This window comes from Dermacentor variabilis, chromosome 7 (assembly GCF_050947875.1).
Source record: "Dermacentor variabilis isolate Ectoservices chromosome 7, ASM5094787v1, whole genome shotgun sequence".
NCBI classification, from domain to species: Eukaryota; Metazoa; Arthropoda; class Arachnida; order Ixodida; family Ixodidae; genus Dermacentor; species Dermacentor variabilis.
This window is the reverse complement of record NC_134574.1, coordinates 35,745,544-35,768,879: the sequence shown is the minus strand read 5'-3', so window position 1 is coordinate 35,768,879 and position 23,336 is coordinate 35,745,544. Positions and strand designations below refer to the sequence as shown.

General features: G+C 45.4%; 1 protein-coding gene across 1 annotated transcript in view; it reads left to right on the top strand.

Moving 5' to 3' along the window:
* Positions 1-23,336, top strand: part of LOC142587404 (medium-chain acyl-CoA ligase ACSF2, mitochondrial-like) — a 200,813-nt gene that overhangs the window by 72,761 nt on the left and 104,716 nt on the right. The window contains exons 4-5 of the mRNA XM_075698398.1: positions 9,530-9,583; positions 19,906-20,024. Of these exons, the coding sequence (XP_075554513.1) occupies positions 9,530-9,583; positions 19,906-20,024 (173 nt within the window). The remainder of the gene's footprint in view (positions 1-9,529; positions 9,584-19,905; positions 20,025-23,336) is intronic.

Genomic DNA, 23,336 nt, shown 5'->3' with positions numbered 1-23,336 from the left:
TGAAATACAGTCCCTGAAGAAAGGATAAACATGTACACGTGTCAATGTTTAACCTTAATGTCTATGCAGCTTTTAAAGTATATAGCTAAAAGTCAAAATTTTCTATACATATATTCTAAGACTTTGTATTGACACCGAAATAATCTATTTTGAAGGCTCCAAGGAACGCCTGCGACATGTTTAAATGTAGCATGGGAAGAGAGGCTGGTACGCAGCGAAATTTCTTTTGCGTGCTCCGAGTGCGCATGCGCTGTACCATAGCGGTGATTGACGGAAACGTTTTGTATGGCATCGCTGGTTCGTGGGAGCCGACTACGCGTGCGTATGCAATAGTGGAGGTAGCCTGCAGCACAGACGACGCAGACGCGAGCTCGTATTTACTGAACAGTGGCGATGACGAGGTGCTTGCGCTTTGTTACGGTACAAATTTAAGCTGATCACATCACTATTCGGTGAACGTGCAACACGCCAGCCACAGTCAGGCGCGTAGCCAAGCGGTTGGCTTAAGGGGCTTCAGCCCCCCCCCCCCCCGGAATTTTTTCGTGCTGTCAATGCACCGCTGACCAAAGCAACCCCCGGCGCCGGAAATCATTCTGGATTTTGTCTAGAATGTCTTTTTCATGCTCGAAAAGACATTTCACCGCGAAATTTGCAAACTCGGGCTGGATTTCGTGGCAACGCCCATGTACTGGGAGTCACATAACGCAAGCAGCCTCATCCGAGCACAAAGTTTCAATGGCGTTTTGATGACAAACGGGCTCATCGCGGCATGTCGTGGAGGCCGCGGAATCTACGGAGCGCATACATATCAATTCCGAAACTTTATGGGTAAAAATCTCATAAACTTCTGATGTGAAAGGTGCATTGACATTTCCAAAGTAGTGGTTTAGATTTTCAATTACGGAACTTTGTGGGTGTAATGCTGTTATAAACATTTGCCGCCCATGGTGCATTGACTTTTCTAAAGTCTTGCATTGGAACATACAACGGGACAAGCCAAATTAACACTATATTAGACAGGTTGACAAAGCACGCAGCGAGGTCCGATGAGACGAAGCTTTGTGGTGGTTCATTTGCGCCATCACGTCACATAAAAAATATGAATTTTTTTTCACCTGCTCCAAAGCATCCACGTTAAGACACTAAAAAATATCATTTTTTTTTCACCTACGCCAAGGCATCCACGTTAAGACACTAAAGCCAGCGAAGGTAACTACGTTCTTATTTATTTTTCCTACTTTGACTCTTATTCACGAGGGCACATTGAGCGTCTTCAATTTTTTTGGTCTTGCTACCCTACCCACGGGCTGTGCCAGGGCCAGCCAGAGCACATACGTTTTTCTGGTGTTCCCCTGACCACCGCGCGGCGCACTTCGGTGCGTGTTCGGTTTGCTCTGGCCGAGTGGATTTTCGCCTGGCAGAGTTTTAGACGCTTTGTGGCTAGCAGACGAGAAAAAGAAACAATGGTCGCTCGCCGCCATCACTTTGGGGACCCAACGTATTGCATGCCGCGTTCACTTAAGAGCAACCTCTCCGGAAAGTCTTGGCTCGCCGGTGTAGGATACCGAGCAGTATGCGTATGGTTCTCTATGGGCCAAGCGTCTCACCTTTCTTTTTTTTCGATATTCCTTCGGTAGCCACGTTAGGTGCGCAAAGTAGGCGTTCAATTGTGGCCAACATATCTTCCTTGGGTTTTTTTTAAAATTTCGGTGCCCCCGCCCCACAGAAGGAAAAAAATACATTGTTGCGGCGCAGCGAACTGTTGCACGGTGAAAGTTTGATTTTGTTACTTCCTTTGCGGAAAGTAATGGGCCATGGGACGCTTCAGTTGCCGGATTCTTTTATTATATTATTGCGGTAGCAATTATATGGACACTACAAGCGCTTTCCTGCCGTCACCGTCGCCCTCATATTTCGTATAAAGCCAAGCGTTACCGAGCGCCACATGCTGTATGTGCTAGTGAAAGCGTACGGGAAGGGGGGGGGGGGGGGTGAGCTGGAATGGGTGAGCCGACGATGGTGACTCAGTCTCGTGTGCGCAAAGGAGAAAAGCGGAGAGCAAGCTAATCATCTTCCGTCGCACGCGATACATCGGAGGGAGTGAATGGAATGGGGGCGGTATCTAGGATTCTGTGAATCTGTGATTGCGCAACATGTTTATTTGCTTCGTTTGACGCATTACACACCGTGACTTTTTCTTAGATACGTAGATGTATTGGAGACTTATGCGTATATTTAAATATCTTGTTGGGAGATTTTGTGTATACGTGCAGTGAACTTTGTTTCCACTGACACTTTTTCGCCCTTTATCAAGCTCTATCATCGCATTTGTATATCCCATTGTATCTTCGCATTTCTAATGTACGAGGGCGAGTCAAATGAAAGAGAGCCTACCCGCCCCTCGCAATAATGGTTCGGTTTATTATATGAGAGGCATGTGCGTAGAAGAGAGGGATGTCTAATTTACAAAAGGGACACGCAGGTCTGAGGATAAAGGTTCTGTAATGCTCTCATACACTCGGTTGAACATGGTTGCGTGACATAATAGACGATCCGAAAGTTGAACAGCATGGTGTCGTGAGCTTTTTGACAGCTGAAAGTGTTTCCCAAAAAGGAATTAGTCACCGTATGGCTGCCGTGTTACGTTGAACATTGCATTTCATCGGCCACTGTGAAGCGTTGGAGCAAACGGTTCAACGGAGGACGTGAGAGTTGCAAAGACGATCCAAGATGGGACTAAAGCCATCGTGAAATCACCCTTAACAAAATTGCAAAAATTGATGAGGCGATGAGACAAGAACGGAGGATAAGCATCGATGAACTGGCAGAGCGTCTGAACGTCAGTCATGCTTCGGTTCACGCCATAATTAATGAACACCTCTGTCATCGGCTCTTGTGTGCGCAATGGACGCCCACTGTCTTCAACCAACGCAAGAAGACGGGGAGGTTCAGTGCTGCCTTGACTCATCTGATCCTGTATCACAATGAGGGTGACGACTTCTTGTCTGTAATTGTGACCGGGAACGAATCATGGCGCCACTATTACAAGCGTGAAACACGTCGGCAAAGTTTACAGTGGAAACATTTGAATTCACCACGCCCAAAGAAAGCAAAGGCCATCATTTCTGCCGGAAAGGTGTTGTTGACTTTTTTTTTCGATCGTCAAGAACCATTACAAATAGAATTTGCTAAGTCTTCGAGAGACTATCAATTGTTTCCGATACTGTGAAATGTCGGAACGGCTGCGTGTTGCAATCAAGAAGAAACGATATGGAAAATTGACGAATGGGGTCATCTTGTTCCACAACAATGCCCTTCCCCACATCGCTGATGTATTTAATACAAAACTCGCAACGTTCAAGTGGGAAATGCTGCAACATCCGCCACACAGCCCAGACCTGTCGCCTTGCGACATCCATTTTTTGGGGCAACCGAGAAAAGAAACATCAAGGGAACCACATTCGTGTCGGACGATGACGTGAAAGAGTCAGTTGCAGACTTTTGGAAGCAGCAACCCAAGGAATTTTGAGACCGGAATCACGCGACTCCTTAGTCAATGGGACAAATTTCTCAATGCTCATGGAGACTACTTTTAAACAAAGTACCCCGTTTGTCATATATTCGCATTGGCTCACTTTCATTTTACTCGCCCTCGTATATTTTGCAGAACACCTGCTTTTTATACGTGCCCTCTGTTGCGACTAATTTAGGTGCAATTACTCACGATACACGACAGGTGACAGCTGCTCCTGCGTAATAGATTGGAACAAATGCCAGCGTCATTGATATCTTGCACTGGCCGCTGCATACGTACATGAATGTAAACACGGTTCTTGAATGACAAAGTTTCATTAACATATTTGTCCTCAACTTGTTGATTTCATGGCCTTTACATTTTTCATATCAGCGGTATGCACTGCTTTGCTGGTTTCGAACTGATATATTTCTAAATTGTTCGTGTGATATTTTCTTTACTTACTAAATAGACAAAAAACATGGAAGCAATAATATCAGTTATTTTGGACACAATTATTGGCACATACGAGTATATTCTTTTACGAAGAATGATATATTTTACTTGTTTTACGGTGTAGCGTTCAAGAATTCGTTTGCAGCATCTTTGGCAATGGCAATGCAATTATTATTAATGTATTTGATCCCTCGACAAATTCTTTAAGCGCAATCTTTAGCTCGGGCCCCACTCTTACGCGTCCTATTCAAATACATGTAAAACGCAGAAACGCTTTTCTGCGATAACCTCTGGATCGCTTTAATAGATGCCGTTGACAGAACCGCGATATTTGCTCTTGATGCAGAGCTGTTAGGTTGTAAACGTCGTGCTCCTATTTTTATTCGAACTTTCAAATTTTTCGAAATATTGTAAACAAAATTCAGGCCCTAAATCGAAATTCCGCTTCCAACAGACACTACAATTTAACTTTCTCTCTCAAATGAAACAAATTTCATTAAATTAAATTTCATTTCATTAAGGGTTCTGCAAAAGCCGTGTTTCCATAATACGAATTTATTTAGATTCATGTGTAACAGATCAATTTTGTCCGCTGTAGATGTGCTATTAGATGAAATTCACAGAATTGTGATACCATTTTTCATTGTTGAGTTACAGAGTGCTTGATAGTTCCGTTTTCTGAAAATTTGCGATTTCGGACATTTAAAAAAAGAATTGACGACCTAAATGAAAAATAAAAACCAGCAGTCACTAGAACTCCCCCGCCCAAGTTTTTCTTTTAAATGGAACAAACTTCATCATATTTGGTGCAGTGGTTGCCTATAAAACAAATTCTCCTTCTACATGTATTTAGATAGGAGCACCCGTGCTAAAGCTTCCTCTTAAGGAGGATGCCGAGCTGCAGCGTAACCCCCCCCCCCCCCGCCAAACGAAATTTCTGGCTACGCCACTGGCCACAGTATATGAGACACGACACCGATGCCGACAAGGAAGCGACCTCACGCCGACGTCAACATTCGGCCGACTATTTCGCACACTGTCGAACATGCGAACTAGATGCCTGATGAAGAGCACGAAAAGTCAGGCCCAGCTACCAAAACCACCAGTTACCGCCTTCTGCATAACGTATACGAAAACTATAGTCCTCGTTTTCGAAGTGCCCGGGACGATCCTGCCTGTCCGCCTCAGTGTGATACAACGCTTCTCGTGTGGGCAAACTTGCGTGTTTTAAGCATTTCTTCATCATTTCGTGTCATCGATGCACGGTTTCCGCTGTACTTGAAGCGCACGGCGAGTGGTGGCCGTACACGTGCCGATGCAAACAAATGCATCGTTCTAGTGTCGGGCAAGCGCACTCCGCTCATTATCACTCATTTAAAGAGTTATGACCTAAACTGAACTATAGAATCAGTTTTCATCGTCCTGATGGCGTACGTTCAGCGAAAGTCTCACAGTAGCAAATGCCCGAACCTGGTGGCTGTACCTACCTCTAACTGCCACCGAGTGGAACCCCGCGCGGCACGAACTTGATGTGGGTGGCTCGTTCGTGCATTTCAGCTTCCGAACCATGCTCGGATTCATCTTAATACTTGCATATTGCGGTTGTCTAATGCTCGGTCAGAGCCGATCAGCCCCAGTGTGTACGTTGCTGATCCAGCTGCTGGTTCCCTGGACTGGAGCGGCAAGTGCGCCTCCAGACGTTTTCAGGTCTGAAGGCGCATCCTGGCGCGGCTGGCTACTGTCACTGCTGTCTCCGTGACGATGCGTCGCAAGTGTGTGGCTTCTGCAGGGGTAATGTTCCCTGGCAGAGACGTAGGATTTTTCGTGAGGATATTCCGAAGCATGGCCCTTGGGGCCGCTTCCGCCTCTGCCATGACTGTGTCCGGATCGACGGCGTATGGGTCATAAAGCAGTTGTGGCCGAGTCTCTGAGGGGCAGGAAAGAAGCTTCCTCGCCGGAGAGTCGGCCATTCGGTTTCCAGCGACCCCAGGAATACCTGGTATCCATGCAAGGTGGAAAGTGTAGCCAGCCTTGTTGGCGATTCAGGTCGCCTGGTGTACCGAAAGAACACCATTGGACAAGTCCAGACGGGCGCAGGTCTTTATGGAGACCTGCGAGTCTCTGTAAGCAGTGTGTTGAGTGAAGGCTGAAAAAGCAGACTTGAAGACGGCGCCGCATGCAGCGGATATCGCAGCCAGTTCCGCCGATAATGGGTCGTTGCAGGGAGTGCGGCAGAAGGAGGGGGCGTCACGCGGTGCGCCGACGCCGTGCATTTTATTTCTTGCGGAGCCCGCTAAGGCGGCGCCACAGCGGAATGCAAAAGACGTATTGATGCCCTCAAACACCAGTCCAACAAGTGACCAACGCGGCACGCAGACCGAAGGCGTGAATAAATTTCAAACAAAAATGAGAGCCGATGGCCACGCCCGCTGTATGTGATGCATCGCCAGCCAGCATCAAAACAGCCTCGATCTTCACCTACTGTACCAACAGCAAAAAGGCTGGCAAAGCGTCAAGAATTGCCATGCGCTATCTGTCGCTATCCCACTGCTTTATCACTTCAGCAGACAGGTGCTCTCGGGAAAAGCAGAAGCCAAGACCGTTGTCTTCGGTCCATCGCTGTTGCTTAAGCGGAAGGTTTAGGTCGGGGGCTCCTATCTGAATAAATGGGAAAGGAGAAGCAGTTTCTCTAGGCAATCACAACACTCAATGTGATGTGGTTTGCTACATTTAAAGAAAAAGTTAAAGCCTAGTTACTGTACGCGGCCGATATTTATTTAGGCCGTTGATAGCTTTATATAAATCGTGGAAAACCGTTAAATTTAAAAATTAAATTATGGGGATTTACGTGCCAAAACCACTTTCTGAATACGAGGCACGCCGTAGTGGAGGACTCCGGAAATTTTGACCACCTGGGGTTCTTTAACGTGCACCTAAATCTAAGCACACGGGTGTTCTCGCATTTCGCCCCCATCGAAATGCGGCCGCCGGGGCCGGGATTCGATCCCGCGACCTCGTGCTCAGCAGCCCAACACCATAGCCACTGAGCAACCACGACGGGTAAACCGTTAAATTGAAGAAACGAAACTATTAATTCTACAACTTTGTAACTGTGCAATAAAAGCGATATAAAAAATTCTTTAAAATTAACATTTTAATGCATGTAAAGGAGACAAGACTAATATCATATGCAATACTGTGAAATGTGTTATTTTGGGAATAACCTTTTGCAAAGCCTTTGTAAACAAGATATCAAATCCATATAAGCTGTAACTTCATAAACCAAACTGGTCCACTTTAGATTGCCTAATTGGAGCAGTACTACCAATTTTGTTTTGCGTGTAGAATTACGCATTCGTAAACTTTGTGTTTGTATTTTTTTTCAGGCTTACCAATTTTTGAAAATTCTTGTAACGAATTAAGGCTATAAATAAAGTATTGCTTGTTACAGTCACTAGAATATACCTGTCTTTCTTAAAATTGTTCCAGCAGTAATTTCAGAAAAGTTTTTTAGTGTTTCACATGCGTTTTAATCGGCCGCATTGAAGTTGAGCCCGAGCTGAACCTTCCTTTTAGGGCGCATTCACGCATCCTGTCTGCCTGCCGCACTGATGGTTTGTTTGAAGCATGTTTGAGGACATTAGTGTCACAGTGCGCATGCACCTTGTCACCTGGCACCTTTTCAGGTCTCGCTGGCTTTCTTTAGAATTCTAAAAAAAAATAAAACCACAGCTTAACAGGCTACAAATTTAAGGAAATTCGTAAATCATAATGAAATCGCAAGAACTCGTTGGAAATACGTCAACGGCAAGGACACAGATACAACAAATACGGCGTTGTATAGTTCAAACTCGTGTTTTTTTTAAAAGGCTACCAGGCTATACGGGGTGTTTTTACCTTAAACAGATTTTTCTTCAAATCACCTTTGGCTTGTAGCGCCGTTCTATTTATTGATCTAGATTACTCTCACAAGCAGACAATATTTACATGAAAAATCAAGCTTGACATGTGATTGTTTAAGGAGTTTTCGTTAACTACCTTTCAAACTTACTACATTATGGTACACGTTGCAATTTACAATGCAGGCGATGGCTCTTCAAGCCACTTAGAACGAATTCTGAGAACACCAGATTCAATATAGGCGTTCGCAAAGTGTGCAAATGAATGCACTGATGTCCCAGTAATGTTTGAGATTCTCTGCGTAAAGTGGTACTGCATTAAGAACATTAATTAAGTAACAGTGCATTCTCCCCCAAGTCTGACTGCGCTTATCTCAAAACACGTGCTAGTATTACAACTTCTTTTACCTAGATGTGCGTCCGTAAATCAGAGGTTCAATTCGCTTATTGCAATATGTGCGCTAATTACTTCAAACGTCACTTAGAGATATCGCCGTTGTGCATATTGATTTCAGTGTAGGTTGTTCAATTCAACTCAACTTTCTTTCTTGATGACATAGAAGGGAGAAGACGCATAAAAGCTACTGCAATGAACAGGTTGACGGAGGCGGCCACCCTCTTCTTCGGCAGCAATGAACAATTTGGCATCGAAAGACTTGCCTCGGACAGGACAATCTAGCTCATTAAGTACATTTCTGCAACATGGCACAGACGATTTCCGAAATTTCTGTTAACGGTAAAGTAAAACACACATGGTATATATATATATATATATATATATATATATATATATATATATATATATATATATATATATATATATATATATATATATATATATATATACAAAGCAAGATATTATGTAGACACAACAAATATTTTTGCGTATGTCCCGCTTATAACGCGACTTTTTCTAGTTAGAATCCAGCGTGTAAGCACATCGTAACAAATTATTTGAAATTTTTCAAGTTGGGCTGTAGAACTCCTAGATAGATGATTTTTTGTGGAAAGCCATATTTTTAAGGTTAGTTATCTTTTGATTATTTTACTTTAAGTTCACTGTAAAAAAATACTTGCTTGTAAAAAAAAAGTTGCTGAAAACGACAGTGAACAATAAATACTCAGTAGATTGCATTATCTTACGCCTTACTCCCATATGTAATTTTAGGCTTGCGCAGAATTAGCTAAAAGTCCTTTTCTATTATGTTCAAATTTGAAAAGAACTTCGCTTCGCTCAAAGCAAGCTGAGGGCGGCCATTCGTGAACGGTAAATTGGAGCGCCAGCGGAAAGCTTGGTATTCCCCGTTGTAGTGACCCGGCACCTACACCTAGGTTGCTTCAGCTATAAACAAGTACAACGACTTATTTAATATTGCACCAAACCTACGGCTGCCACTTCTATAGAATGCTCTTTTAATTAGAATCCTCAGCTGGAGCAGTCTACTTATGGTTGAAGCGTTTAGCACACCTGCAGCGTTTAGCGCACTTGTGTGCCTCATTGCCTTTCTGCTCACATGCAGAAAGCTGTTTGCGAGCGCAATCTAGATAAATCGATCAACATGTTCAGGGTTTTCGCTATCATTATAGATATTGACTAAACTTCTTTAGAATGTTCCGTCTCAAGGATCGCATTGTGTAATCCTTGTTTTTCATTTTTCAGGCAAGCGCCCACTTTGCTTTGACGGCAGCCGAATTTGAAAAGTGCCTGACCACGGTGAGTAAATAGCTAGCGTTTTAGTCCTTCTGTTTCTTTATTTCCTTGTGGCATCGTGCGTACCTTAAGCCGTATAGTCGAATTCTCTCAATCTTACAAGTCGCCTCTCCAAGCTGTTTTTCTCTTTTTTGCATATTATAACGCAGGAGTCCATAGCATGTCCATAAGTGCTGAAACATTTCGACTGTAGAAAATTATGCATACATTAGCGGTTTTAATGTTATTGATCGGCTGATATACAAACTAGCACAATTTAATATAGTAGAACGAAGAACCGTGGACTCTTTTTCGGATATTTTAAGCATTGAAAGCAGAAACTGCACCGATACAAGCGTCAAACATGGCCAACAGTCGGCAAATGAAATCTTGCTGATTACCGTTCCGAAGCATTTTACCAGGACGTTTTGCATCGTAGGCAGTTGGTCAGTTAGTACATGCCATTTTTTTTAAGGCACAAAGCTGGATTGCCACATATTGCAATGGCTACAAGCTCGTTCGTGTGGCTAAAGAAGTATGCCTCGGCCATAAGTAGAGTTGAAGAAATGTGATTTTTATTGATCGTCCTAAACATCAGCACTAGCAATGATATTGGACCGTGCAAACTTGTACACGTAACGATACTTGTTCTTATTTAGAGCAAGAAATACACGGCATTGTGAACAATTTTTACAGAAAGACCGCGATGCCAATGAACTAATGCAACTACGCGCGTGGTGCCATGTCTACAAATTTCACTCGATGATCGTCATTGTGAAGGCTAGTACAAGCAGCAGTCACAGTTACTTATGGTAGTAGCAGCAGGAAGTCGAACACTTTGTGCCTCGCCCCGTCTTGCCGTCGTTCTTGTTTTTTCTTTCCCTAGCCCAGTCATCGTTAAATTTAGTGCTGCGAAGAAATTCGAAACACGAAAGAAAACCTGCAAAGATTCGAGCCTTGTGGGGGCTATAGTACGCAACTTGTTTTTCTGTATAGAGATTTTTTTCTCACTGATAAGGAGTGCCACGTATTCCAACTTCTACTTACCATTTCTAGAGTTTCTCAGCACTTTTTCCTGGCAGATATTTTTACAGACTGACTGCTTTTTATGCAAGAAGACATGAACTCTACCAGTTCACTCAAACACCGGCATGCTACTCGCTAGACGAGAAAATTAGTTTCTAAACTATCACAGCAATCTAGGCCGTTCATTGGAGGTGTCTTCCTAGGATCATCTGTGTCTAACGACACTGATTCCGCATCCAATATCAGTTGTATCATAAACACACACAACTAACGAGCTCTTTCAGAAGAGACAGCTAGCACAATTGCTTAGTTCCAAGTGGATGCTAATGTAAAAACATGTGTGTGTGTATATATATATATATATATATATATATATATATATATATATATATATATATATGTAAACATATTAAGATTCGATTCTGGGGTTTCGCGTGCCAAAACCACGAGCTGATTATGAGGCGCGTCTTAATGGGGCACTCTGGAATAATTTTGACAACTTGGGGTTCTTTAACGTGCCCCCGATGGACAGAACACGGGCGCTTTTGAACTTCGCCCCCATCGAAATGCAGCCTCCGCTGTCAGGATTCGATCCTGCGACTTCTTGCTTAACAGCACAAGAGCCGCTAAGCCACCGCTACCCCGCAGGGGCGTCTGCGTAAGCAGGCGTTTGGTGTGTTGCGACACCACGTACCCGAGCACACGAGGGTTGGACCCTCCCGCGTGTAGTGGTGCGCGGCTTAGCCGTGTCCGGGGAAAAGGGGATCCTGGGGGTTGAGCCGATGCCGGGTGTTTGGACCGTTAAGGCCCCCCGGCGGAGGCAACACACCTCTTTGGCCTCTGCTTCACGTAGACGGCACCCCCGGACTGACCCACCCGGGGGAAATCGGCAGTCGCCTTTTCCTGTCCTCCTCTCCAATCTTCGTCTTTCTCTCTTGCCTTTTTCATCTTTCCTGTCTTCTCATCACTTCTCCTCACTTCCTAGTTTCCCGGCGGCAAGGGTTAACCTTGTGTAGCTAGCCAGCCTTGGTTATGCTGTATTTGGTTATAGCAGCGATGTACGGCTGGCGTTGGCAGGGTTTCTCTACCAGGAACTTCTGTCACGTCCCCCTGTTGGGCTCCATGGTGGGTGGTCGGCATCGCGGCCGAAATCGCAACATTACTTATGGAACATGCTTTTCCTAAACTACCTGATCGCCCTCAGAAACGAGGGCGCACCGAAGAAGTTTTTCAGTTTTTCGGACGACAAGTCCACAATTTTCCTCGTTTTCATGTCATCCACGCAGAAAAACCAGCTAAACAAGTGCGAACAATCTCCCCGTTCCTTGTATCTAAGTCTCTTACCGAAGTTTTTGGGCCAGGATATAAGGTATCGAGGATGGCTAGCGGTGACCTCCTCTTGGAGCTCCGCGACCAGAAGCAATTTGAGAAACTGCCTCAGCTAGTATCATTTGGGGAGACCCAAGTAGTAGTAACCCCGCACCGCACGATGAATACCTCTCGCGGCGTTGTCTCGGACGATGATTTGCTGGAGCTCACCGAGGCTGAGCTCTTGGAGGGCTTCAGTGAACAAAATGTTATAAATGTCAAAAGAATCAAGATGAGGCGAGATGGTAAAGAACTTGCGACCAAACATCTAATACTCACCTTCAATTCAAGTGTCTTGCCCGAGTCAATCGAGGCCGGGTACATCAAGCTCCGTGTAAGACCATACGCGCCAAATCCCCTCCGATGTTTCAAGTGCCAGCGTTTTGGCCACAGTTCGCAGAGCTGCCGAGGCCGCCAAACTTGTGTGAAATGCAGCGCGCACGAACACTCCTCTGAAGCTTGTGAGAATGCTTTCCACTGTGTAAATTGTGATGGCGAGCATGCCGCATACTCGCGGTCATGCCCGTCTTGGAAGAAAGAAAAAGAAATAGTAACAATCAAAGTAAAAGAAAACATATCATTCAAAGAGGCACGCAGGCGGGTTGCATACCTTCCTAAGGCCAGCTTTGCCGAAGTGGCGCGTCAGGGGGCAGCGTCACAACTGCCTCCGGCGGCTGTCCGACCCACAAGCCGTGAGTCGGCAGTTACGCCATCTGCGCCCGCGGCGGTTGCAGCTAGCGCTGCCCCGTCTACCCAGCAGACAGGGCCACCGACCCCGAAGGTGGGCGCAGCCGAGGCTGCCTCACCCTCCCCCGCCCCTTCTAGCGCTGGCAACAGCCGGCGCACCCAAATTCCTCAGGGTGCCCCATCGACCTCCGGGCTCGTGGGCGCAGGGGTCTTGCCCTCCAAGGCGGCACCCTCCCTGACATCTCGCTCGCAAGAGCACGTGTCCGGCGCCTCACTAGAGGCAATGGACACTACACCAACCCTCAAGGCGCACCAAGCGCCTAAGGAGCGGCGAGGCTCCCTCGAACGCTCCAGAAAAAGCAAAACCCCGGTTACAGGGCCTCGAAAGAGCTCTGTAATCTAAGGCATCACTTCCGTTTCCGTAAACACAGCACCAATTTACTTTAAAAATGAATACACAAATAATTCAGTGGAATGTCCGAGGTCTTCTTAGAAACCTTGATGATTTGCAAGAACTCATCCACAAACATAATCCAAAAGTGCTGTGTTTACAGGAAACACACTTAAAATCCAAACACACAAACTTTCTCCGTACGTATGTTACGTTTCGCAAAGATCGCGATGATGCCGTCGCATCATCGGGTGGTGTGGCGATTCTCACTCATAAAAGTATAGCATGTCAACCTTTACAGCTACGAACGCCCCTTGAGGCAGTGGCGGTGCGAGCTGTTCTGCTAAACAAACTCATCACCATTTGCTCCCTTTACATACCCCCGCATTACCAACTGAGCAAACATGAATTTCACTCCTTGATCGATCAATTGCCAGAACCTTATGCTGTTCTTGGCGATTTCAATGCGCACAGCTCCCTGTGGGGCGACTCTCGTATAGATGCGCGAGGTCGCCTTGTTGAACAGTTCCTTTTTTCTTCTGGAGCGTGCCTTCTCAATAAGAAAGAACCCACATATTACTTCTCTTGCAAACCGATCCTTTTCGTCAATAGATCTTAGTATAGTCTCTCCTTCTGTACTGCCTGAACTTGAATGGGAAGTTACCGACAACCCTTACGGCAGCGACCACTTCCCTATATTGCTAAGATCACCTAAAGAAAAGGAATATCCACCACACGCTCCTAGGTGGAAGATTGACACAGCAGACTGGGAGAGGTTCCGAAACTTAACTAGTATATCATGGGATGACATGTCTTCTTTAGAAATCGATGCTGCTGTGGAGTACTTCACAGCCTTCGTAATAGATGCCGCATCTAAATGCATACGTGAATTAAGCAGCTCGGCATGCAAACGGCATGTCCCGTGGTGGAACAATGAATGCAGAATCGCACGTAGGAATCAGAACAAAGCGTGGGGGTTGCTGCGCGCTTCGCCCACTGCAGAAAATCTTGTCAACTTTTAAAAAGTAAAATCCCAAGGCAGGAGAACCCGCCGAGAGGCCAGAAGAGAAAGCTGGCAAAAGTATCTATCGAGTATTAACTCGTTTAGGGATGAGGCCAAAGCCTGGAACAGAGTTAATAGGATTAGAGGGCGGCAAACATACTCAGTCCCCCTGGTAAACACACAGGGCGATACACTGCAAGACCAGGCAGACTCACTTGGGGAATATTTTGAGAGCGTGTCAAGTCCAACAAATTATACACAATCCTTTCTCAAATACAAACAAACAGAAGAACATAAGCCATTAATAAGAAAAGGTCGAAAGAATGAGCCTTACAACCGTCCTTTTTGTATTGCTGAATTGAGAGCTGCCTTGAGCGCATGCAACAGCTCCGCACCAGGATCTGATAGAATCATGTATGAAATGCTCAAAAACTTACACAATGACACGCAGGTTACACTACTCACACTTTTCAACACCATTTGGGATGCAGGGTACCTTCCAACCGCATGGAAGGAAGCCATTGTGGTCCCTGTTTTGAAACAAGGCAAGGACCCTTCCTCAGTGGCAAGTTACCGCCCGATAGCCCTCACAAGTTGCATTTGTAAGGTGTTTGAAAAAATGAGTAACCGGCGACTCATTCATTTCCTTGAACAGAGCAAAATCCTTGATCCCTATCAGTGCGGCTTCCGAGAAGGGCGCTCCACAAATGACCATCTTATACGTGTAGAAGCAAATATCCGGGACGCATTTGTACACAAACAATTCTTCTTATCCATATTCCTCGATATGGAGAAGGCGTACGATACGACGTGGCGTTACGGAATCCTAAGAGACTTGTTAGAAATGGGTATCCATGGAAATATGCTTAACCTAATAGAAAGCTATCTGTCCAGTCGTACCTTCCGGGGAAAAGTCGGCAATGTACTTTCACGACCTTTTATGCAAGAAACGGGTGTACCCCAAGGAGGCGTGCTCAGCTGCACACTTTTCATCGTGAAGATGAACATGCTTCGCGCTTCATTACCACCGGCAATCTTTTATTCTGTCTACGTGGACGATATACAAATAGCTTTCAAATCTTGTAACCTCGCAGTCTGCGAGAGGCAGGTACAGCATAGACTGAACAAAGTCTCAATGTGGGCAGACAATAATGGATTTAAGATCAATCCTAACAAAAGCTCTTGCGTTCTTTTTACAAGAAAGAGAGGAATGATCCCAGATCCTTGCTTAGAACTATGTGGACAACAAATACCCGTAAACAAAGAGCACAAATTTCTAGATGTTATATTAGACTACAGACTCACTTTCGTCCCCCACATTAAACATATTAAAGAAAAATGTCTGAAAACAATGAATCTAATGAAACTCCTATCCCATACATCGTGGGGTAGTGACAGGAAGTGCTTAATTAATCTCTATAAGAGCCTGATCCGTTCACGATTAGATTATGGTGCCGTGATCTATCATTCTGCCGCTACAAGTGCGCTAAAGATGCTAGACCCTGTTCACCATCTAGGTATCCGTTTAGCCACAGGAGCTTTCAGAACGAGTCCCGTACAAAGTTTATATGCAGAATCGAATGAATGGTCACTTCATATCCAGAGAACGTACATCAGCCAAACATATTTTCTGAAAGTCCACTCAAATCCTGAACATCCCTGTTTTAAAACCGTTAATGACATGACATATGCTACACTCTTTCGCAATCGTCCCTCCGTAAGACAGCCTTTCTCGCTGCGTGTGAGGGAGCTTAGTGATGAAATGCATGTCCCACTCCTCGAGTTCCGCCTAATGCCTCCAGCTAAGCTGCTACCTCCTTGGGAGTGGCAGATGATACAATGCGACATATCTTTAATGCAGGTTACAAAACACGCTCCAGAGATTGAAATCCAGATGCATTTCCAGGAACTGCAATACAAACACTCCTGCACGGAGTTTTACACAGACGCATCGAAGTCACGCGAGGGGGTGTCATATGCAGCCGTCGGTCCATCCTTCTCGGAATCCGATTTACTGCATCCGGAAACTAGTATCTTCACGGCTGAGGCCTACGCAATATTGTCGACCGTGAAGCATACAAGGAAATCAAAACTCAAAAAGTCAGTTATATATACGGACTCCCTTAGTGTTGTGAAGTCTTTGATGTCGTTCTGTAAGCACAAAAATCCTATAATAATTGAACTCTATTCCGTCTTATGCAAAGCATATGTATCTAACCAGGATGTGGTTATATGCTGGGTGCCTGGCCATAGGGGCATCCAGGGTAACGTTCTAGCGGACCAGATGGCCACATCAATTGCATCACACACTGTTAATTCTACTGCTGCAGTCCCTGTCACAGACCTGAAACCCTTCTTAAGAATGAAACTGCGAAACTACTGGCAACGATTGTGGGACCTGGAAACAAATAATAAGTTGCATTTAATAAAGCCACAATTAGGTTTCTGGCCTCCTGTAACAAAATCACGCCGGACAGATGTCCTATTCTGTCGCCTCAGAATAGGACACACATTTGGCACACATAACTTTTTACTCACTGAAAATGATCCTCCAACCTGCGGTAGATGCGGGGAGAGGCTGACCGTCCTCCACGTCCTCCTGGAGTGTCGGGCAGCCCAATCTGAAAGAAGGAAACATTTTTCCCTAGCATACCGGCAGCACATCCCCCTACATCCCGTAATGCTACTCGGCCCAGAACCTTTATTTGACACCAACACAGTACTAAATTTCCTGAAAGATGTCGTCCTGCATGTTTTTAGCCCCACATGTTCGTAGCGGGTCCTCTCTTCAGAGGATGCCGCTGCGATATCTCTTTAGTATAGCACATGCCTCTAGGCCCTTGTCTTTCAAGGGCTCTGGCGAGGCAGCAGTGCTCCAAGTAATTTTAACATCCTACATATTTTTGATTTCGCATCATTCTTCTACGATGGGTTTTAATGTTCATAGTAATCGTCATTAGTCATCGCCATAATTTTATAGCACGTAGATTTTACGCACTTTACAGCGACAATTTTTAGGCCACTTTACAGCCAAGTCACATCTCCATAATACATCGTCAACATCACCACTTGTCATGGCGCTCTTTGGCCAAACCTGGCCCTTGCGCCATTAAACACTACATATCATCATCATCAAGCCACCGCTAAGGGTAAATTAAAATGGCAACCTGCAGAAACTGCTACGAATTTACTAGCGCATCATCTGCTCTATGTTCTCCTCCTGTACGTCGGAATAAAATTGTAGTTTTTTAGTGTTAGCAAATCAATTTTATTTTTTTTGCTGAAGCGGAAGGAGTTAAGATATTGGTAGTCCTCAGAAGCTTTCTTCTTTCAAGAAATTTTGCCCTGCCCCCATTTATGACAACATAGAAGTTGAAGTTCGGTATGTCTGAATATTTCTTTGCATATATTGTGACATCAATATAACATGCTCAGGAGGAAAAAAATCACTTCTAAAAAAAAAAGCTGAACCGTGAAAACTGTCCTTTGAACGCAGTTGAGCATCGAAAGCAAAGCAACACTTAGCCAGAACGACAGCGGCAAGCGTGGTTGGCGTTCGCAGAAGTAAACCACGCTTTTCGAGCGGCTAAATTCGCATCTTTCTTTTACGTTCCTCGCGCTATATTACAAAGCAGTCGCTCACATTAGTCCTGGAACGCGCTCGAGTGCACGCGGCAAGTCGCTGACGCGGGAAATGTGTCTTGCGCAACAACGATATTGCTACCAGAGTGATAGTTCGGTGAACGGTAATCACGGGTAAAAATTATTACAGTGCACGTGTAATAGTACTGTGACGGAGGCGGGATGTAGGCGAAGGATATAATTACACAATTTTTACAAAGAAAGCCAGGGCCAGAGAAGATCCGCTGCACGCGCAAGCGCCTTCGTCCATGTACGCATCGCTCCGTAACATGAAGCGCCGTCGTGGCGCTTGCTATGCACTCGAGGAGCTAGAAGGGGAATATGACTTCAGCCGGCAAACATCAACGACATCAGTTGGTAGCGACGAGGTCGAAGAAGAAGAAACTTTAATAAAGAATGGTTCGGGCAGTTTTTTTTGTGGTGGCCTCAGGTGACGACTCGAAGTCCTTGGACTCGAGCGGGATCTTCGGCTTGCCGTATGGCCCAGAGCTGGTCTGCCAACTCTGAACTATTGAGAGCCGCCTCCCAGCGGCGGCGACGCTGATGAAGAAGGGCCCCGGCGGCGCCCGCAGCCGGCGCGGCGTCGCGAAGAAGCGAGCTCGAGGCTTCCCGTACTGTGGCAACGGCCGCGAGTATGGACGCGTCGCGAACGCAGGCGGTTTCATTACCGCTCAAGTAAAACTCTTGCTTGGGCTAGTTGGTTCATGCTTGAATGAGTAAAGGCAAGGCGCAAAAGACGAGGACTGAAGGACACGAACGACAGGACCGGCGCGTTGTGTCCTTCTTCATTCCTGGTCTTTTCAGCCTTGCCTCTGCTTATTCATTGATTACCGCTGCTGCCGGCACATTCGCTCTCTGTCCACAAGCTTTACACGCATCTGTTGGATATAAACCCGGGTAGCAGTGATGTAAGATGACGGGGCTTAGGTAGGTATGTGTCTGGAGCAATCGTAATGTTACGGCCTCGTTCCCGTTCAAATTATCGTGCGGTGGCGGGAATGTGCGTCTTTCGAGTCTGTAGTGTTCGGTGAGATCCCTGAACATGGTTAGGCTATTGCCCCACGCCTACTGTGATTCTTGTTGCTGCACTACTGTCGTAGTGTCCCGATCCGGCAGATCCGATGCCCCCCTCTCGGGGGCGGAGGCGGCGGCTCAACGTATGAGATCTCAAGCCGTGGTGTAGGCCGCCTTGTTGCCTGCGAGCGGGGCATCGGTGTGTACCGGGGTCCAGAGGAGGAAGACTGCAGGAGAGGTCGAAGAAATTTTTTTTCAAGCTTCGAGCGGCCAGTCGCGTGATAATTTTTCGTGCGCTCGCGGTCTTGTTTACACCCTCGGAAAAACACTTTTATGTAGTGCGTACTGAGCAATAGAAAACTGTATCGGGAGCTTTTCATGTTCCTCTGCAATTTTCTCATTGACAGTTTTCATCAAATTATAATATCTGAGTAGCTGATTAAGTACTTTAGACGAAATATATGTAATTAGGCTGAATGGAAAGAATAATCTGACTGTCTCCATGCGATCGCAAATAATGTTGCCTTGTTTCTGTTCAGCTACATGGAATCTGCATATCTTTAAATCTTGGTGCACGATAGTTCGGGCAACCTGTAGATTGCAACTCGTTGGATCTGCTGCCTATTGTTTTGCAGTTTATTCGCTCACACTTGTATGGCCTGTAGCTGATTTAATGAGTTTGCTTATTACTGAGGCATCCCACAACATTGGAATATCTGACTAGTGCTATTTACTTCAGTCTTTATAATACCGCAGTAGCGAGAAGAAATTAAAACTGGGTGGCCTGCATTAACAATACTTTGCCTTTTTATGTGTAGCTACCATGGGCGGTTCATTCTTTTTGCACTCTTGTTCTTTCCGCCTAATAAAGGGCATGCAGTTCGTGTTCGCCCGTTTGTATGCTTTCAGAATTTTTTTTTCATTCGTATACCTTTTTTCGCTGGTGTTGTGTAACATACCAACGTCTATGACATGGGTGATTTGTGGGAGAAAGCAATACGATTTCCGAATAAATTTTCATTTTTGCCTTTCTGAATGCGCGCCGAAATGTTATTGTGAGGAGTTTTAAAATTTGACCTCTTTATTAATGATGGTAGTGGGGTCAGAGATCTTATGCGTGACCTGCCGCGCACGCATTAGAATAACACCCATTATCAGCGAGCCATTAAATAATTTTTCCGTTCGTTCTGCTTCTTGTCTCTGTTATCACGGCAGGTGGGCTTCAAGGGAGTCTTCATTGCAGAACCATTCAAGGTGTTCAACTACTATGACATGCTCTCCACACTCATACCTGAACTCAGACATTCTAAGCCTGGACAGCTCAACTGTGCAAAGTAAGAAGCTAAATAGAAAAGTTTGAAATTTTTACTGCGAAATTTGTTCTAGGGACTCTCGCTGCTTTTTCGAAATTGATTCATTACACCAAGATCCATTGCACTAACCCAACTCTTCAAAATTATCTTTGTCTGCCCCCGCCTGTGTTTCATCGGTGCATGATCATTACTTTAACGTGAACACTTCGTCATAGTGCACTAATATTTCCTATGTTTATTTTTGTCACCGACAAACAGTGATTAGGATCCCTCTTCAGCCTCCGGTGCAGCGGCCCATGATTGTGCCGCCTTCTAAAGGACACTAAACAATATTTATGCTAATCCCGCTTCTGTCTATTGCTGTCGGATACTGACAATATGTAAATAAATAAATGATTACGGAAACAAAATACATTTATGGAGATCCAAGCGCACTCGTTGCAACTTCGGTGAAGCGTATCTTTAGTGAAGTGGTTAATTAGACGCTTTGTAACTAACTGGGATGATCACAATTGTGCCTAATTTCATCTTAGGGAAAAATAAATCGCACGCGATCTGTTGGTTTACGCACCACATAGGTCAATGCCTTTTTCATGCAATTTATTTCTTTACGCGCTACGGCACTAACAAGCTATGCCAAAAATTGAAACAGCAGAATAGGTGGACGAAGCGTGAGAAGTCTACGCGCGATGCCACGATGACGAAGGTGATGTATGATGCTTGTGGAGAACAGAAGGGCAATGACAAGCCTGCGAACATAGAACTAGGACAAATAAGTAGCAACACTCAGCTTGAGTCACAGTAGCATATAACCAGTCTGGTGAATTGGCGAAGAATGGCCTCACATTCAGAGGCATCTACCGAATACCTAAATCGAGAAAAATTAAGTAAATCAACGAATTTGTTCAATCTAAGAAGAATATATTTTTTTTCAGCAGTGAACAGAGGCGTATCTAAACGTGCAACTTTGTCAGCGTACAACGAGTATAAATGCCGCTCACTCGTACCTTCATCCGGAACAAATATATATCCAAAAACATATCTGCCGAGATCCAGAAGCAGCCAACAGCGCCCCAAAAAAACCGGGACGATAGGCTAAGAACGCTTCGCTGTAATACCTTATATAGCTGCCGTAGTACCTAGTAAGTAATCATCACCATCTTCTCGCATTGAAACAAAAATAAAGTAATAGCACTTCACTAAATGACGGACCTAGCTTAGATGCTACCGAACTTGGCCCTTCGCCGAATTCAGGCACGCACGTCGACGAGCACCAGAATTTCTTTATCACGCCTGTTAGCTTTGTGTGGGGCAGGACACGCGACTGTCAGAAGCACGCGGCAATGTGAATGAAATTTAACGGTGCCAGCTCCGAGTGGACGACACGATAAATTACAAGACTTATCCTTACGAGACTGTTCATTGATCGCTGCGAACGTTTCCTGCAACCATCACTACGTCACTTTACCTACTTTTTGTTAAATGACAGCATGCGTAAACTGCGCTTTGTTGGGTGAGCAAACAAAAGTGGGTGGCTTTGATTGCAGGTATAAAATTAGTTGTAATGTTTTCCATAAACACTCATTGACGGATGAGTGCAGTGATCCGATGGTTCCGGCCGTTATAGTCGGCCCAGTTTGAAATTTGAACAGTTTACATTATATTGCGCGCAGAATTTTTCAGAAGATTTGAACTGTGGTGATTACTTCCCCAAAGATGCACATTTGGCTTTGAGGGACGTCGCAATGGTTCTTCGAAGTGCACTGAAAGCACTGGATCCGAGCATTCTTCACGTGCAGCCCACATTGAAATGCAGACGGGTATCTAGCCCTCGACTCCATCTTCGGCACCTTATCGCCATGACCTTTGAGCCATAGCGCGTGAAAATCTAATCTCTATGACTATCACGCGTTTCTCACTTGTGTGAAGCTGCAACTTGTGCTTCCGCTCGACCAGAGATGGTCTGCACAAATGAACCACCACTGAGTACTCGCGATAATTCCTGCTGAGACGACGATCATTCTAGTATTGCAATAATTGTAGCAAGCCTTTATCATGCATACCGCCTAGTACCACGTGATACGAAAAAAAAAGATTGGTGGTTTCCTATCTGTGGACCTTCGAACTTACCACATTAAACTACCTTTAACTTATGGGGCAACACGCTTCGTGAGAGAGAGAAAGAGAGAGAGAAGGGAGGAAGGAAATGCAGGAAGGTTAACCAAACTCAGTCCAGTTTGCTACCCTACAGGTGAGGAGGGATATGTGGGAGTCAGAGAGAGGGGGAGAGAGAAGACATGAATCTGTATGCACTTTCGCATGCACAAAGTTAGCTGCAGGATGCCTACAGTCGGGCACACAAGTCTGTTGCCTTGAGCTACTGAAGAAGCGCTCGAATGACTTTCTGGGCTAATGAACTTTGAGGCCAGGCTCCCCACACCTTTGCTTCTGTGAATGGCCTATCGTCCAGTCTATTCAAGGCACGCTGGAGAGTGACGGTGTCAAAGGTAAAACGGACGCCGATTAAAAACATTAAAATAAAAGAAACCAAGACGTTTCGGCTCCCATACAGGGTGCTTGTTCACAATCTTCGAGAGCAGTGGCACAGAATTACTGCTGCTGTCTTCACACTTGCACTTACCGCACATCGGTGAGTCCGCCATTCCAATACGATAGTTATAGGAGTTAGTGAATGCTACTCCTACCCATAGCCGACACAGCAGTGTTGCGTCACGTCGTAAAAGGGTTGCTGGTATATTCAGTTTCAGTGATGGGTCGAGGCTGTATAAACAACGGTTAGCGTTATGTGGTGTATGCCAGTTACTGAACGTGATAGCAGGAGCGAGACTGCGAAGCTCTCTTGGAGCGTCTACTCTCAATAAATGTATAAAGAGTGTCGGTGCTCCAGCCTGGGCACGTTGGGCAGCGTCGTCTGCGAGGTGATTACCAACGATGCCACAATGTCCCGGCAGCCACTGAAAGATGATATCATGTCCTCGTTCAGAAGCACAATGGCAAATCACCACATCGTGAAGCCCGCAAGCTTTGGAGGGCTGCTTTCGAATCGCAAAGTATTGTCCATTTGCTAGGCGGATATTTTTCTGTGTTTTCAACAGCACCACGAAGAGCGGCTAGTACGGAACCTGTAGATTTCGTTACGTGTAAAGTATCAACCTTGATGACGACCGATTTAGATCGTATAACAGTGGCGTCCGTCGTACTTTCCGAGACAAAACTGTCCGTGAAAACGTGGATTCGATTAGCGTACGATCAGTGCAAAAGTTCTAATGTGACCTGCTTCAGAGCCGCGGTGGGCAGGCTAGCCTCCTTCGC